Source organism: Bombus vosnesenskii, unplaced genomic scaffold, assembly GCF_011952255.1.
Source record: "Bombus vosnesenskii isolate JDL3184/JDL3185 unplaced genomic scaffold, Bvos_JDL3184-5_v1.1 scf7180000013262, whole genome shotgun sequence".
NCBI lineage: Eukaryota > Metazoa > Arthropoda > Insecta > Hymenoptera > Apidae > Bombus > Bombus vosnesenskii.
Genome location: NW_022882922.1, coordinates 5405124 through 5422527, shown reverse-complemented (window position 1 = coordinate 5422527; position 17404 = coordinate 5405124). Strand labels below are relative to the sequence as shown.

General features: G+C 50.6%; 2 protein-coding genes across 6 annotated transcripts in view; one reads left to right on the top strand and one right to left on the bottom strand.

The window, feature by feature from the left end:
* LOC117237274 (ecdysone-induced protein 74EF) overlaps nucleotides 1–17404 on the top strand; it is a 143446-nt gene that overhangs the window by 21147 nt on the left and 104895 nt on the right. Inside the window, exon 1 of one of the 5 annotated variants that reach the window (XM_033501252.1) lies at nucleotides 11881–11898. The exons of the other annotated variants lie outside the window; for them this stretch is intronic. The gene's annotated coding sequence lies outside the window, so the exon portion shown is untranslated. Of the gene's footprint in view, nucleotides 1–11880; nucleotides 11899–17404 lie in introns of those variants that run through there. 5 annotated transcript variants of the gene reach the window in all.
* LOC117237947 (U7 snRNA-associated Sm-like protein LSm11) lies at nucleotides 1068–16962 on the bottom strand. Its single transcript, XM_033502441.1, has 5 exons — nucleotides 16762–16962; nucleotides 16615–16681; nucleotides 8410–8546; nucleotides 4283–4421; nucleotides 1068–1359 (listed from the first exon to the last, which is right to left on the bottom strand). Exons 1-5 carry the CDS (start codon nucleotides 16939–16941, stop codon nucleotides 1211–1213), a joined length of 672 nt encoding a protein of 223 aa, XP_033358332.1. The 5' UTR covers nucleotides 16942–16962; the 3' UTR covers nucleotides 1068–1210.

Here is a 17404-nt window from a genome sequence, read left to right as displayed (position 1 = left end):
AGGCAGATGGAAGGTGGTGGTCAGACGCGCGAGGGACCGGCGTGCTCGCGGCGGCGGCGGTGGCGGCGGTGGTGACGATGGTTTGCAGAGGGGCAGAGTGGAGGGCGGCCAGCGGTGACGCCGGCCAGACTTTCTCCGGAGAGCGAAAGTGAGAGGGCCTGCCGGGATTGCGCGCCCCCCGATAGATCTAGGGGACAAGGGGGGACAGGGTTCTTGCTTTCACCGTGGCCCAAGCGACGCTGTTGCGCTTTTCTGCGACGTAGAAACGAAGGAGGCGCGCGTTATCGTCCGGCCGTTCCGTAAGAAGAGGAAAAATTCACGTTACTCTCGTTTCGGAGTAGCTGTTGAACACGGAGGAAAGAAAATTCGCGTGGGAGGATGTTGATGTCTAATGGACGAATGCCAATGGTTTTGGTAGTTTCTTTAGTTGCGTGGAGAACGGATTCAAAGGCGGCGCGATTCGTATGAAATCTGGCAATTAAATCGAAGAATTTACGGTCGATGGTATGGAGGCATTGGAGGCGAGATAAGAAATAGTTGTACCGTCTATAGGCGTAATTCGTCGAAACTTTCTTATTTCTCGGGACGCGCAATTCGCGAGCACGCGAGAAACGAAGAGAAAGAGCCGGTTAACGTGCAACGAGCACCGCCTTAGAGAAAAAGCGACCGCGGCGGCGAGTTAGTTACTGCAACGACAGCGTGCAGCCGAACAATTACGAATTTACTTTCTTCTTGTACAATTTCCTCGTCGATGGTCACGCTTGTGGGATTAGTCGCAGATTAGCGAGACCCGTGGATGTTTGCACCGATCGTGCTCTTTCTCCCCGCCTCTGTGTGTCTCTCCCGCTGCTTCTCGCCTCTCTTTCGCTTCTCCCTATCTCTGTTTCTTATCATCGAACAGCACGTCACCCTCGTTCCTTCCGAGCGAACGTGATCGCAGGCACCGGTCAGAAACAATAATCCGTCTACTTGCTGAATTCCTGCTGAATTTCCTAGACGCGTCGCACGCTGGAAACTCGGTCTAGGGGGATCGTCGTTAGGGAGAATCGATAGAAGAAAGCAAAGTGTCGAAAATTAAAATTTTATTGTAAAAAAAAGAAGGTATCGCGTCGCGTTGCTCGTTACTCGTCCGGCGATACGATACGTCGCAACGTGGAATCGTGTGACGTCACCAGTGTCAGTTTCTCGGTGGTAGGACGTATTCACTGACTCAATTGATTTTGACGATTATAGCGACCTGTTCTCCCCTCAGCAGCATTTGCGGCACGTGTCTCTCCAAGGTCTCCTCCTTTCCTTCGATCTTCTTCACGACTACTTTGGGCGCGGTGTCTTCTTTCCTCTTCACGCCGCTTGGAGCACCTAATGGATCGAGAACGCGATACCATTTAAAAGTTAATACTCGGAAAATTTATCGAGGGTCTTCCGAAAACGGTTGGTCGTGCCAAACACACCTTGTCGCTCCGGATTCTCGAAAACGTATCACCGAAACATATCGTTCGATTTAGTTTATATTCGAAATGGGTCTTTTTTTATTGCAACGTTCCGATCGTGGAAACGAGAGCAGAAACATATATAGGGAATCGGAGCGGGATAGGGAGAAAACAGCGGAGGTTGACGTCACGGGGAAACCGCGGACGAAGAGAATGTCGATGGGTCACGAGGTAAGACTCGAAAGGTTGTTTATGTGCTGGCACGTGTCCGCCAAGCTCGAGGGGAAGCAGAAGGGCGTAGGGCGATACGGTTAGGAGAGAGCAGGCAAGCGCGAGGAGTCGCTGGGACACGTGTACTCGGCAGACATCGATCCTGGAAGTTGCTCTTCAAGGTCGCTCGGCTTGCCACCCTCGCCGCTTCGTATCAACGACCTCTCGACCCCTCAGGATATCCTAAAGTACGTCAGTAGGCCAACTAACCCTGAACTCTCTCGGTGTACCGCGATTACAGTGTTCTCGGAGGGATAACCTTTTACATTCGAAACAACAACACACAGTCGTCCTATATTTTCTCTCTCTTGTTTCTCGTTTTTCTATCTTTTCTCGCTCTCCGTCTCGTTCTCGACCGAGCATTAATTAATCATCCCTCGGCGACGCCCACCCTACTGTCCTCCCACAACGTAAAAATCGTTGAATCATTTCGTTGATTTACGAGCACATTGAAACAGCTATCGAGATTTTTATCATGCTGGAAAAGGTACGACGATATCGAGTCAGCTGGCGGAATCGTACGTACGATCACGCAGCGATAAACGAAATTTCTGTTCCGAAAATTTTCGTCTTGCACGAGTTTCGTGATAGGAATTTAGGTTACCGGCTAACGGCCTACAAAAATGCAAACGAACAGAGGATAACGCGTTGCTGGAAGAAACGCAGCACGACCAGTAGTTCACCGGATATCTTTGGATAAGCGTCGGAGAACGCGAGGAAGGCGAAGGTCTCGATAAGAGAGGTTCGAGGGAAGTTGCAATTGCGGACGCACGTGCGGCGTACCCACGTGAATGAATGAAAACGTGTGCCGAAGGTTGTAGGGTTGTAGCGGAATGAGGAAAGGAGGAAGATGGAACGGAAGGGCAGAGGTGCGAGCAAGAGGAAAACGGGAGTAGTAGGAAGAGAGGAACGGAGAGAGGACGCGAGCGAAGCGAAGAGGAAAAGAGCGAGCAGCGAGAACGACCTCTTGCGTTCGATGAACAGAAGAAGGAAGGAGCGCGTGTGCGCGCGAGAGAGAGGAAAAAAGGGAAACGGACGACGCGAAGCACATGGGCCTTGTATCGAACGTAGCAACCACTATGTAGTCAAGGTCGGTCTTTGCCCCTTAGCGTGAAGGGGCGTCCTAAGGATGTATCCCTCGCGATACAACGACCCTTGACTACCTCCGCTTCTCTCTTTTCATGTAAATAAAGGTGGCTAACGATAAGCAACGGCCAGCCGGAAGCCGTTGATTAATTTTATCGATTCTCGCGTCACTCGTATGTACTATTATCGAGAGGAGTGGCTAATTATTCAAAATAGGTCATCGAACCGAACCGAACCGAACCGAAAGGCTATTCTCGTTGTTATTAGGCAGAGTTTCATTCATATAGAGCATCGGTGTTAAAATATTCAAACGCGTAATTACGGTCGATCTTGTAATAGATTTGGACGAGTGGAGAATCAGAGGCGCGCAGATGGAAGGTAGGAAAAGTGCTACCGTACCGTGTGCTATTCGTACATCGATTAACCGTGTAAATAGGAAGAGGCGCGCGAACGTTTCATTGACACGGACAGTAGTAGGAGTCATTCATGGTCGGACAAGTGTAGGAAGGACTAAATTGGATTCTCGTTGGTCTCGAAGAATACATGCGAACGTTGCTACGCCTATTGATACGATGTATTAAAATTCTGGACGCACGCGGCGCAACGCGTCCATTATGTATAATTTAAAAATTTGCATGCCAATTTGTATATATTGTGGGATGGAAACATTTCGAGGCCGATTAATAGATACCGAATATGTTTTTGCGAAACGCAAACGTTATGCTGTTAAAAATAATGTAACCCTGAACAGATGACGAATTGCTTCGTGTGTCACGGTATCGGTCGCGTCGAGTATCAGGATACGTTAACGCACCGTAGAAACTGAAATTGCTCGTTGAAAGAAAACTCGAACCGTGTTTCAATCGTACCGATAGTTTCGATAGTAGCGATCGAAACGGACTCTCGTTTCTTTCTTATTAAGTCGAACGTGATTCCATGGAAATGGTAAAAAGGACAGGAGAAGGCCGATAGCTTTCAGTCGTGGCTATTCGACTTTTCATTGAACCCACCACATTGTTGTTTAGAATTCTCCGGCAAGGCGATAGCCTTGAGCGACTGTCAGAGGTTGAATTTTTCCAGGGCCGTATCGCGCCTCGCGCACCGCCTGTCGCGCTCCAATCACGGCAAGACGAGCCAGCGGCCACGTTACAAATGTCGGAGGTTACAGCTTTCAACCGCTTTTTATAGACCGTATTAGCATCCCAATGATTTCTGATTCATCGCAGATGCTCCACGCTATCGTCCAAACGAAATAAACGGAAATCCCATCAAACTGATACGACAACGTTATTTTAATAATCGACCCGCTCTGTCCGTCCGATGTCAAATTTACGATCGTCTTATACGCACGACTACATTTTTATAATCGACACGGCGTTAATTCGGTCGCTCGATCAAAGCGGCTCGATCTAAATGACTTGGAATCGCAGAATCAACGAAAGACGAGAAAGAAGAGAGGTAAAAAACAAGAAAGAGAAAAAAAAGGAAGAAATTACCAAGAGCAGGTGCTTTCCTCTTGACTTTACGGGTCCAAACCTCGAAGCAGTCCTCGAGCGCGAGGTTCCAGTGCTTGTCGAAGGCAGCCACGTATGCCTCCACGTGTCCCCTTATGCCGCGCGCGTTCCTGGTGTAGACCTTCGGCACAAAGGACGAACGATTATTCCTTTTAAATCGTGGCGAGTCTCGTGTTACCCGTTCGTCGTGGCGGTTCGACCGTTCCAGGTAAAGCCGGCTTCTCGCGAAACAGGCACGAGAACGAGACGGAATAAGCGAAACAGAGAGAAAGAGAGAGACGTCGTCGTTCTCCTCCCTCGAAAATAAGTGCACGAACGTAACGCGCATCTCGATTCGCCTATTCCAGATCGTACGTGTCCGTACTTGCGATGAAGATGAACATCGCGCGCGGCTGCCCGTGCTCGTTCCTTCGTTGATCGATCGTTTCGGCCCGGCAAAAGACGGTGCGTCATTTTTTGCGCGCACCACACCAAACGACGCATGCATAATTCCTACATGCTCTAATTGTACGTTTTTTTCTCTTTTTCTTTTTTTTTTTTTTGTTTGCGTCGCGAAAGAACGGGAGAAAGGAGAGCATTAACGCGGCAATTACGACAAATTGCCGACGAACGTGTACGTGCTCCGTTCGGATACAATGTCTCAACCTCGATTATCTGTCACTGATTTATTAACTTTTAACCGTGAAGAAGGTCGCATGGCCAATGTGCAGCTTTATTCGACAAAGAAGATTCTTTTTACGAAGCCTCCTCGAAGGTTAAATCTTCGTCGATGTTGAACTTTCTACTTTGAGACATCGTGCATCAACGAACGACGAAAATCGTTTCAGATCGAAGGGAGAAAGTGTACGTGCACGCGCGAACTTTTCCATTTTCCAGACGACAATCGTATTAATGACAGTAACCACGAGCGTGTCTACGAGAATACGGACGCCGTTCCGTTGTTTGTCGCGCGTAGATATGTCGCGAGGCAAGATAGCATGATACGCGGAAGTGCAGACCGTGGCAAGGCCCCCTTCAATGCCTTTCGCACTGATATATACCCAGCTTTGTCGCAATGAAAACTAATTGCGTGACTCCGACTCTGACTCGCTCCTCCGTCTCTGTCTCTCTCTCCCCTCTCCCTTCCTTTTACACGCATCCAGTGTTCAGTACAATTCTCCGCGAGATGTTCGAACAAATCGAGTTATATTTTTAACGTTTTAATTTAGTTTAATCAAATTCTTTCCAGCCCGATCGTTCGAGATTTCAGTGTAAATTCCATTGAAATTCTTCGATCCAACTTGTTCTTTCTTCGGGCGAAACAAAAATCTTTTTAACTCTGTTTTCTTAAATCGATCTGATTTAGCCGGCAGAACGGAATCGCGAGGTGTTCGAAATGTTCGATCAAGAATTCGAAACACAACCTTACGATACCTTTCTTTTGCTGCTCGTCATTGACTCTGTGCACGTGTACCGTACGTGCGCGAAACGCCATTGAGAAGAGGGACGTCGAGGCAGCTGTAAGCTAGAATCGATTCTAGGAGTCCTCAAGATTCCTTCGGGGCATATCCTCGCTGGTCCAACGGGGCCAGATCCGTCGATTAATCGCGAAGGATAACAGCGTTGTCATCTGGTTCGTAGATTTGCTCGACCGTCGGGTTCGAGGTTCGATCTAGTCTTGTCACCGCGATCGAATACGTGAAATTTCTTGTGCATTCAGCCGCGGTCCACAGATATCGAATATCGGTCGGGTGGAACCCGGAGGTTCGGTGACAGAGATTTCGATCGGATCGGGAAATTTAGAGCGCCTCTTAAGCCGGCATCGAGACAAAGTCGGACGAATCGCACGGATTTACTTCCGTTCCTTTCGATCGTAACGACTTGAGAAATCGCTCGAACGAAATTCCACGAGAATAACAGCGACAAACGATGGAGCGTAAGAGCGTGATCGCGGGGATAACGACGAACGCGTACGAAGTAATAGAAATCGCGCGAATCATATTCGTTAACCGTCTCTTTCCTTTTTCTCCATTCGCGATCTTCGTTACGTAACGCAACGGTGCATTATACAAGCTATTACGTTGGAATGTATGAAAATAACGCGAGATGGGACTGGTTCCAAGGAAAATGGCAATCGCTTTCTTCGGCGATTCGAGGAGCAGCCGAAGGCCGAGTAATCGATCGACGCAGATAGAAATCTTCTTTCCGGATGCAGGCACATCCGAAGGTTAGCGATTAGGATCTGTTCCCAAGGACGGTGGTTTCATGAAACGCGCGCGGTGCGTGCTGATGCATGTAGGAGACAGCGCGAAGACTTTGTCGTAGAAATAAAACGTCGTTGGAACGAGGATGGGCGGACAAAGCCGCGAATGAAAGCTAATGAAAGTAATTAATCGAGAAACACGTTCCCGTCTCTTATTAAAAGCTCGACATCCGAAAGGAGTTTAATTAGGAACTCGATTCCGCTCATTGAGAATATCGAATATAGTCTGGCGCTTCCGCAGGAAGATCAATTACATCAATTTAACGATGATTAACCTTTTTTCTTTTTTTTGTCAGACGTTCCGTTCGAACGAAGTTAACCGAGTAAGCTGGGGCGTTTTAAATGTCTTATATCGCTACGTCTATGATGGTCGAGGAGTCGAACGATGAGAACGAACAGCCCCCTTCGAAAAGGTTCCCCGACCGATTCGCCGGTACGTGATCGGAACGCGAACCTATGTTTATTTTTATCCCGGATCTGGAACTTGGTCGTATCTCGACAACGCGTTAGGCCAGCCTCGCTTCATTTTGGAGCAGTTCGGGAAACGTAGAAGAGAAGTCGGCGTAACGCTTCCTGCTTCGGATCAGAAATCCCGTTCTCTCTCGCATTCGCCAAATGCGCCGCTAATTATGGAAGTAGGAAGCAACGAGATACTCGATGTGGCAGGAAGTGCATTTTTCCTCCTTTCGTCGTTTGATTCGGTCGGGACGAGCCGCCGGCGACTTCGCTCGCGATTTCTCTCCGTTACGACGATACGCTAGGAGAAGAAAAAGAAAACGAAACACAAAGACCTTGCACGTTGATTTATTTTCCGGTCGCGAGAAAAATGGCTCGCGATCGTTGTCGGCGACTAATACGATCCAGAAACGTCTTCGCGTGATTTCATTGGATCGCCGTGTGACTCACACGCGATATTCAGTTTCCCCGTCGAAGAAGAATGCCGCCACGGCCAGATTAAAAACGTTTGATACGCGCGCGTCCTCGCTTTCTCGTTACGCAACCGTCCAGATAAAGTACCAAGCTTTCCTCTAACCTTGCGATATCTCCGTCGCTATAATCCCTAGCGTGCAACTTATTCCCGGAAGATACTCTATTAACCCTTCGATGGCGTAATTAGACGTAATTAAACGACGAAGAATGGACGAACGATTTAGAAAGTAATTGTCTGTGTTGGCACAAAGGTACATGCCTACTTGAGCGCTTCCTGGGCATAGCGAGCGAAACGACCATGTTCCATAGAGCAGCGAGTCTTTTGACTTTTCCATGGTCGACCTTGTCTTCTTGATGCGTCCCTCGGAAGTAAGGGAAAGATCAGGGGCGTAAACAAGAGGAGAAAGGCCCTGGTTGTCTCCATGGAGACGAGTGTTGACCCGAATGCTTTCCTTTCTCCCTCTATCCGTACCTTTCGGCTGTTTCCAGCCCTCGTTTACCTTCGAAGGGCTCGCGCACGTGTCTCCCGATCGCGAAAGTGTGTCAGCCGCATGTGCGTGCGCGCACAATGCCAAGGGTCAGGCAGAGATGGAGAGAGAGGGGGCGTGGGTGTTTACAGTGCCGCTTTCAGGACTACCCTCGAATTTCCATGGTCGTCGAGCCGCCAAGCACGAATCAAGATAGTCGATCCACGTATTCTCTTCTATTCGGTGCCTTTAAAGCTACCCTTTTTTCTTTCTTTCGCCTTTTTCTTTTATTTCTTCATTTTACACGTTTGAGATTTAGATCGGAGGATTTCGCGAAGAAGTTGCTCGACTTCCTAACGTTATTTACGATCTTCCTCGAATTCCGTATCGATCGTAACGGTTAAACGGCAATCGTTTCCATCGAAACAACGTGTCTGATTCGTGGAAAAATGTTACAGGGCCTGACCTACCTTAACGCGGGTCCGACTTTCCATGTATCCGTGTAGCATACCTAACGGGCCGAAGGCTCTTTGCATTTTCGCGAGGACGTTTCTTCCTTCTATACTCCAGTCTGGTCGTCCGGTCGTCTTTCTGCCAGTCACAGGCTCTACACATCGCAAAGGAAAAAAAATCGCTGATTCGGAATTTATTCCTCTTACGGTGCCGCCCCGCTCTATATAATAGTCGGGGCCGAAGAAAAATCTTGGACGGAGGCTATAACTGTCCCATGTATCGTCGAAATAGATTAGATCGGAAGAAACAGGGGTAAACGAAACGAAAATATTAGGAGAATAAAGAGCGACGGGGGTGAAATTCGCTATATCTCTCGGTCGAGAGCGAGTTATCAGGCTAACGAGCGGACGCGTTCGGCATTATCCTGGCAGAATTTTTCCAGGCGGTCGTAACGCCGTGCTAATAAGAATTTATGTGACTCTCGCGACTCGTCGGTTCGTCGACGAATCATCGTTGTATTCCGCGGAGACGAACGCTCGCCGATAACATCGCGCTTCTAGTTGTTCAGTTTTTGCTGGTTTTAGCCGTCACCGCGACACGAGAGACGACGAGCCATTACGCATACGGCGGCCGACAACGAGGACGATGTCGAAGATACCGACGGAGCTGCGGCTCCATTAAGAAAAATCGAGTTTGTATGCGAGAGAAGCGAACCGAATTGCGCGAGCGGAATACCCTCCAGCCTCTCTTCCTTCTATCGATAAGGCCATCGCGCCGTCTCTAAGGTAAAAGAAGAAAGAAAAAAGGAGGGAGGCAAGGGGTGGGGTATACCGCATTGTCGCGCTAGCGACAGTTATTTACGACGATAAATATTTGATTACGATAAATTACGTAGCGGCTGTGAGGCACGCGAACACGTATTTCGTAGAACTCGTAACTTCTTCTATACGTTGCACGTTTCGTTGACTATTCGCAACGGCGAAAGTATTCATCGTGCATGACTGGTCGTCGGTCGGTCGGCGGCTCTCTAACTCTAAGCAACCAGCCTCTGGAATATCATCGTGCGTTCCCATAAAAACCGATTTCGGATCGGGGAAATGCGCGTGTGCGTGCGTGTACGTGCGTGTGTATAGAGCGGTGACGTTCGATGGTAGGGGGCCTCGCGAGAAGGTAGCTCGGCCCTGGCCGACCGGGCGCGGAAAGAGGAACGCCGCGGAGTTACGTAAAGGCTGGCTCTGCTCTATACACACACACTCTCTCTCTCTCTCTCTCTCTCTCCCTCTCTGCCATACGGTGTGCACACGAGTGCACTTATTTTGCCCGTGTGTGTATCGTGCCGCGGCCGCGCGCGATTTCACACATACACACGGACGCGTACGGTAACGCGTATAACGACGCGTATACCAATACGCGTGTACTCGTATATAAGAGAAAGAGAGTAGAGGAGAGTATGCAAGCAAGGTCTCGCTGGTGTTGGCGCGAGCACCTTCGAACGCAGCGTACGTCGATAGGCGTTGCGTGCGGAGACGGGCGGCGAACGCGAAAAGAGCGGCTCGAGTGGCGATCGTGCACTCGCGAGATCGACGCTGCCAATTGGCTTTCTCCGATAACTTTCATCCACCTTAAACCTACGCTCCCCGGTTACCCCGGCCCCTCGCTTCTACTCGCTTCTTTTCCACCTTTCTTTATTCCTTTCCGCGTGCACCACGCGCCACTTTCACTATCGTCGCGATCCAATTCCACTCGGCGAGCTACGACCGACCAGCCTCTAACGCTCTGCTCGCCGACACTCGCGCGACCGAGCCATTTTTCGAGAGCACGGCGTGGCGTTACGGTACACGGTGCGTTGGGTGATTTCTAAAAATAAAAAGTTGCGAGAAGCCCCCGAACGAGAACCACTAGCCTGGCCGAGAACCGATCGTCTACCACGAGACCGATAAAAATACGTCCATCGAACCGTGCTCCATGAATTTTCGAGGAAAATACGATCGCTGGGGTCTTCGTCTCTTAGGACGGCGAAAGGGAGACACGGCGAAGCTAGCGGCAGCGGAGTCGTGGTGAAATTAGAAATTGCTTCGTTTACGGTACACGCGTGGCTAATCGCGATGGCGAACGCGCGGATCCTCCCAGGTTTTTCCCACAGTTTATATGGAACCGAAGGAACGCGATCGCCAGAGAGCGAGTCGAACAGGCTGGCGTTGCTCGTAAAACGGATTATCGAAATTACGCCCGGAGCATCTGCCGCTTTTACGCCGATATATCTCCATCCGATATAAAGGAAAGCTTCGGAATATTTACTCGAGGCACGGAAGGGTCGCCTCCGTGTTTACGATAGTCGCTTTCCACTGTCGGTTCTCGTTCTCCACGCGAGGATGCAATCTGCCCGGACGATCTCGCGAGCTCTCGAGAAAGCAGAGGCATGGCATAGCAAGAAAGTGCAAGAGAGGAGAAGTAAGGAGTAAACGTTCGTCCACCTCCAACGTGCCACTATTTTTTCCTCTCCCCTTTCGACCAGTCCAGCAGCATTTTTCCATTTTCAGTTATATACCGGCGGCGCGAACGAGATAACGCGAGACCCGCCGCTTCCACAGCGTTCACGTGCGTGAACCGCGGAGGAAACCGTTAGCTTTACAACTGCGAGTCGAGAACGATGGCACAGACCGCGCGAAACGGCCCCGCTGTATTATCTTCCACCTCTTCCTTTCCAACTTGCAACTCGCGTCTCGTCGAAAATTTACTTACTCGACGATTACGGCAAACAATCGGAGTAAAATCGCTCTCCTACGTGTATTCCTATATACGTTATATCGTATATACGTAATTTCCATTTTACCGGAAGACGAGCGAAATGGTACCGATCGGTCGAGAACAATCGTAAAAAGGAAAAGACCGAGCTGCCGGGTCCGATGAAAAAGCATACCGTCGGACCCGGCAATTATCGTGTACGCCCGATCGGACGGACTCGTCCGCGCAACATATATCACGTGTTCACCTGCAAAAATGTTTACCGTGCGTGCGAAGGAGCACTTGGTCCCAAGGAGGAGAGGATCCTATGCAGGTGGGTACGACGGCCCCTGGAGAATGTTCGTACGCGGGGCAGGTGGGGCGACTGGCGGTACCCCGTTGCGGGGTTCTGGGCAACGAAATATCGCGGGGAAACGGGCGAGGCTACTAAGAGGAAAGAGGAAGAAGCAACGGCCGACGAAGAGCGAGAGAAAGACGATCGGAGAGAGGAAAAGAAGGCACGAGACCGAGAAGAGAGACGCGGTAGCGAAGGTGGTGGAGGAGGAAGGAGGAGGAGGAGGAGGAGGAGGAGGTAGAGCAGCGAGAAGTATCGGTGGGGCATGTGGAGGGGTTAGGAGGAGAGGGAGGAGGGCTGGTTGTACCCGCGGATGATCCCCAGGTTGAGTCGCGCTGGGTTCAACGTCCTGGCGGGCAGCGCACCCGAGAGCCGAGGCAGGCAGCCGAGCAGCCACCAGACCTCTCTATACACGCATACACGCCACGTACGTACGTATACACATGCACGTACACAGGCGAATACTCGCGCACGCGACACGTACCTACGCTCCACCGACGTTACACGTGCGCGCACGCGCTCTCCTACACACCCGCAGCTTTTTTCGTTCGTGTGTGTACACGAGAAGAAGGGGAGTGGGCAGGCAGAAGGGGAGGAGAAGACGGTGTATACATGTACGAGAATACGCGTACACATAGGCGAGAAACGCACACGAGAAAACGCCGGCTGGCTTGTTCGCTTCGCGAGAGTTTGCTTTACGCGAACTATCCGTAGGTACTGTTACTTTTGCGACCAGGCCCTTTCGATCCCTTCTCGCCTGTCCCCCTCGCTCCCCCTTTCTCTCCTTCCCACTCTCCCGTTCCGCTTTGTTTTCTTCTAAGTAGCGGACAGGTAACGAGCCGAAGGAGATACGCGCTTAGAGAGGAAGGCGAACGGACGAGAATTTCGTGGGACGTTGTTTTCGTGGTTTACCGCTTTCGAACGAACGATTCCTGTTTCTGCTCGCTTCTCTCCTCTCGCAGCCACGAGAAGTCGTATTTCCCCGACTCGTCGTGGGAAATAGCGATCGACCGCGAGAACGACCGGCAGGAAAGTCCATAGAGGCTCGGTGAGATTCCAGAAGAAAGGAGAAATCACTTTTACCCCAGGAGCAGCGAACGACCCGCGCGCGGATCACAGAAAAAGTAGATCGGCGAGAGATCGCTGAATTTGGAATTGTTCTCAATGATATCGCGATATGCATCTAGGAAGTTTGCCGCGTTCCTTTCGACGAGTCGTTGCTGCGCGCGTTATTGTCGTTCGTTCTTTCTTCTTCGAACGGCGAGTCAGCGACAGACGCGATTAACCCTTGCGGCGTGTATACGTTTTCACGCGTTTCCACGTACGATCGTGATCCACGATTTCTTTCTCGCCGATTCGATTCTTCGATCTCTCGGGTTACGCGGTTCGTTCGTTCGATTCGTTGAAAAAGCTGGTTCGATCGAGCGGATAGGACGACGGTCTGACCGAGAAGAAAGCGGGCTGGTGCCACTCGAAATTCAAAGAGGGTGAGGAACGCCACCGTTTCGACGTGCTCGATAGTCATCTGTTACGTTGGGATAGGTCGAGGCGGCGGTACGTGCACACGAACGGCCGAGGAATTGGATCGTCCAGTCTACCGGGTGTCGCTCGTTTACCATCGAACCAAGTTGCTCGAAAAACGAGGAACATCGCCTCTGCGTTCGTTCGGTTCCTCGGTTCGTTCGTGCGAGGAATTCGCGACTAGCCGGAGAACGCTTCCGTATCCGATAACGTTGTCGAACAAAAACGCCGCGATGCATCGTGCGTTGGACGGGATTGCCGGTGTTGCTTGCTAGCCGTTGCACAGCCACTGCCACGGAGAAGAAAAGAAGTCCCCTCCGCGCTGGTCGGTCGGCCTCGGTGGTGGAGTTACCGAGTGGTGGATGCATATGTCGCGCGCGTATAAATATTGCGCAACACGCGGCGAGAATCGAAGGGAAAACATCGGCAGCACGACGTGTATTCCGTTACTCGGGGCGAACGACTGCCGGACTCGCTTTGCATCGTGTTTCTGCCGGCCAACGGACGAAACTCGATGGCGTTCGTGCGTTGCTAGCGATCCGCGAACAAACCTCGTTATCGTCCACGACGACCTCTGCGACGAGCACGGAATATAAAAGACGAAAGCAACGACGACGACGACGACGACGACGACGACAGAATCTAGATCCAGAAGAGAGTAACGAAATCGAAAGATCATGTTCGAGTCAACCTTTTAACGTTTTCAAACTCGTCGATGGTAGTCGAGGAACGACGAATGACTCACGTTGCCCTAGGTCGCGTAAAGATCTTTCAAGCCGCGTTTCGTCGCATTGTACGGAAGGAAGTTTATTGCTCGAACCAACTTCCTGCTGTTTTCGCGTACGAGGAAGGGGATAGCGCGATACGGACGCGTCTCGAGGGACACTGTGTGGAACAGCGATTAAGAGGGAAAATGCAAGTACGCGAGCGTGTACGCGAAGATTACGAGCGTTATGCGAGAAAGCCCCCGGCGAATTAAGCGACGATAATAACGTTCGATTACGTTCTACATAAGCGCAATCATGAAAATCAGAGTTCCGGCCGAACGTGTTCGGAGGCCGCCGAAGCTGAGGAGCCTCGAGTTGAGTCGAGGTCGACGTCCGGACGCAACAAGTGCTGCTGCGACTCTCGTTGCGCCCGCGATCCTCTTCGATATCGTACCGAGTTTTTCGACGATACCGATTCTCCTTGAGACCACCGAAACATCTACGATCTGTTCCTCTCACAACTCGAACCTAAACGCTCGCCAAGATCAAAAGTACCGATTCACGGTCGTCCGTGACTTTGTCGCTTCCTCGCGATATCCATGACCAGAGATCCTTCACCGAGATTTCCACATTCCGTTCGAATCTCGTGATAACCAGACGTGAACCGGAAGTCAAAGGGCCTCGGCGAGGTTACGCAGCGACGCACCGTGCAAAATTTTCGGTCTAGAAGACGGTCAATCCGGCGCGGAGCCTCGAGTTGAGTCCGAGGTCGACGCCCGGGCGCAACAAGTGCTGCATTACGTACGTATACGCTGTTACACCCCACTCCACTTACTCATACAGCCCAACGACCAACCTCTCTCCACCCCCTTGTGGAAGAAGCCCTCTCCCTCTCGTTCTCTCTCTTTCCGCCTTTCCGTGTGTGCCGAGGCTTTCCACACGATGTCGTGCGCGCGAGAGAGCATCGCCGAGCACACCAGAGAGCCCTACACACCGACACATCGCTCTCGGCGCACTCGGGACCGAGAGATGCGAACGAACGCCGGAGAAAGAACGAAAGAGAAAGACGGTGAATGCCGCGGCGAGTGACGGCAGCGGCAGAGGCGCGCGCCCGTACCTCCTCCTCTCTCGCGCACTAGCGTCGCCTGTAAATATAAAACTGCACTGGGTCAGGGATCCGTGATTTATCGGCTGCCTCGTGTAATTGGCTGCCGGCCAATAGATACATACCCCCCGGGCTACCCGCTGCGACACGAAGGGAACGCGCCCACCTCTCTGTCCACACTGACTAACCCCGCCAACCCCTCCTGTCCTTCTTCCCTCTTTCCCTCGTGCTTTCTATGCCGCGCCGCTCTTCCCCTGTCTCTCTCTCTCTCTCCCGTTTTCTGTCTCTTTCGCTTCACCCTGAGTCTCCCTGGCGGCCATGAGAAGATAGCGGTGCCGAAATTTCGTCGCGGTGCTCGCCTCGGTAACCGCGCCACTTTCACTGAAAATCTAAGCCGACCTCGCTTGGCACCGTGTCAGAATCACGGTTAAGAAGCGACGCGGGCTTCGGTCAAGTTTCGACCGGGCGTACAACGCCACTCGACATACATACATACTCGGTACTCGTCTGATGTAATACCAGAGCTGTCCATTTCCAAGTATCCGGCGTGCCATTTCAAATTTCAAAATTACTAACCAACGCTTCTCTATTAAGTCCTTAGCGATAAGAATTTGCGATGCATAGCGTAATAATAGTTCAGGGAAACCGAGATCTCTATTTGTTTTAAAAATCCGTCATAATAATAGCGCTGATGATAATTTTCTAATCAGCCCCTTTCATGATGCTTGAACACAAAACAAAACAAAAAAAGAAGAAGAAAAAAAGAAAAATATAGCGCATCCGATAACCCTGTACACGCGTCGATCATCGCCGGAAGGCTTCCGCGATTGCGAAACATTTCGGGACCTTCTGCCGCGGATTCCACGATGCGTTTGCACAATACGTACCCGGGGGAAGGTCTCGGCGAATGGTTCGTGACACTAGGTATGATGCGGTGATGCGGAGGCACGCGATAAAAGGACCGAGTCGCGAGGAAGGAAACAATGAAGACCGAGGGGGCTTCCACGAGACGCACTTTCGCGGAGGTCAAATTCCACGCAACTACGCGCGCGCCTCGCGAAGGCATACCGACGACCTTCGTGGTATTTGCCGGTTCGTAAATAAAGCGTGCCAATATCTTGGGATATAGAGTCCACAGTCGGCGTCGTTTGTTCGCGCTATTAGTAACAACCGACCTAGATGGGGAACTAAGAAAAAAAAAAAAAAAAAAAAGAAACATGGCTGAATGATTCATTCGAGAGCATCTCGCAAATATGGAACAAACTACCTCAACAGTGAGTCTTTCGATGAAACCGCGCACCGTATCACTTCCCTTCCGAGCGATCGATCCAACGACACGCGTAAGACTTATTTTTCCCCAAAGATACCGCAGAGACGTAGTATACGTGTAAATAGCGTACAACTCATTGTATACTGGCATATATCGTCCGGACGGCACGTTTCTGAAAGTAGAGAGGTTAATATACTCTAATTGAACGAAAAATTGCACGAGACTTGGAGTACGTTTCTACGGGTGTAAGAAGGACGCGTGAACCGTCATGGGCTCTCACGCGACTTCCCCGTTCCACTTCCGCGTACGTACACTGTTCGTGTTAGCTAACCGTAAGCATATTGAAATTTGATACCACGTGCGAGTTATCATGAATGAAACTGCGACCTCCCGACGACGATGCGATGCAAGGGTTTCACACGGTCGCCATCTCTCGTCAAGCATTCAAAGGTTGGGTCGAGCAAGTGGTATAACCTCACTCTTCCGAATAACGATAAACGAAATACGTCGATGCACGGAATGTAACAACGGTCGCCTTACCTTGATGAGGTAAAAATCGTTGTCTCGAACATTCTCCTCGCGTTACGTCGGGCGTTTTGTCTTTCTTCTGAAATGATTAAAAAAAAAAACGAAAACGAAGGACCTCAGCCGACAGCGTGCGACCGGCACGCGTAGCGTAATACGCACTTTCTTTTGACCAGCCAGGCCAGACATTACGGCTTCAAACTTGGAAACATTGTCGTAAATCGGTGCTTTGCTGGCCGATAGTTGAATCTTTTTTGAATAAAGTGCTTTCATCGGATTAAATTTCTCACTTTTCGCGTCCAAACTCTCGTCGGACGTCGAGCTACTCTCGTCGTCTGCCATGTTAAGACTGTCCGACACTGGTTTCGGCGGGCGATTTGAATTTCACACCTTGAGTCAAATAGATGTTTATACTTCCGCTTTGAAAACAATACCATCCATGTGTACGTTTCGGGTCTAAGAGAAAACAAGTGCTCCTAGCGACGTTTTTGCATCGTACAAATTTCCATTGATTATATAAAGAAAGGAAATAATAAGGTTTCATTGGAGAGTTCTCTTTCCATGCGGGTATATAGATATTTGATCGCCTCGTTTTCAACGCAGCGCGTTGCTCCCGATTACATGGGGCAGCGAACGATATTTGAATAGGTAGGCTAGAGGATGTTAACCTCCTCGCAACGATGGAAACTTTCTTTCGCGGCTGAGGATTACGTAAAGACAGCGGCGTGTAGAAGCTGCATAGAAATGCAGCGGCGGCAGGAGAGTGAGGTTACGCGCACAGGAAGTGAAACAACCTACAAGCCAG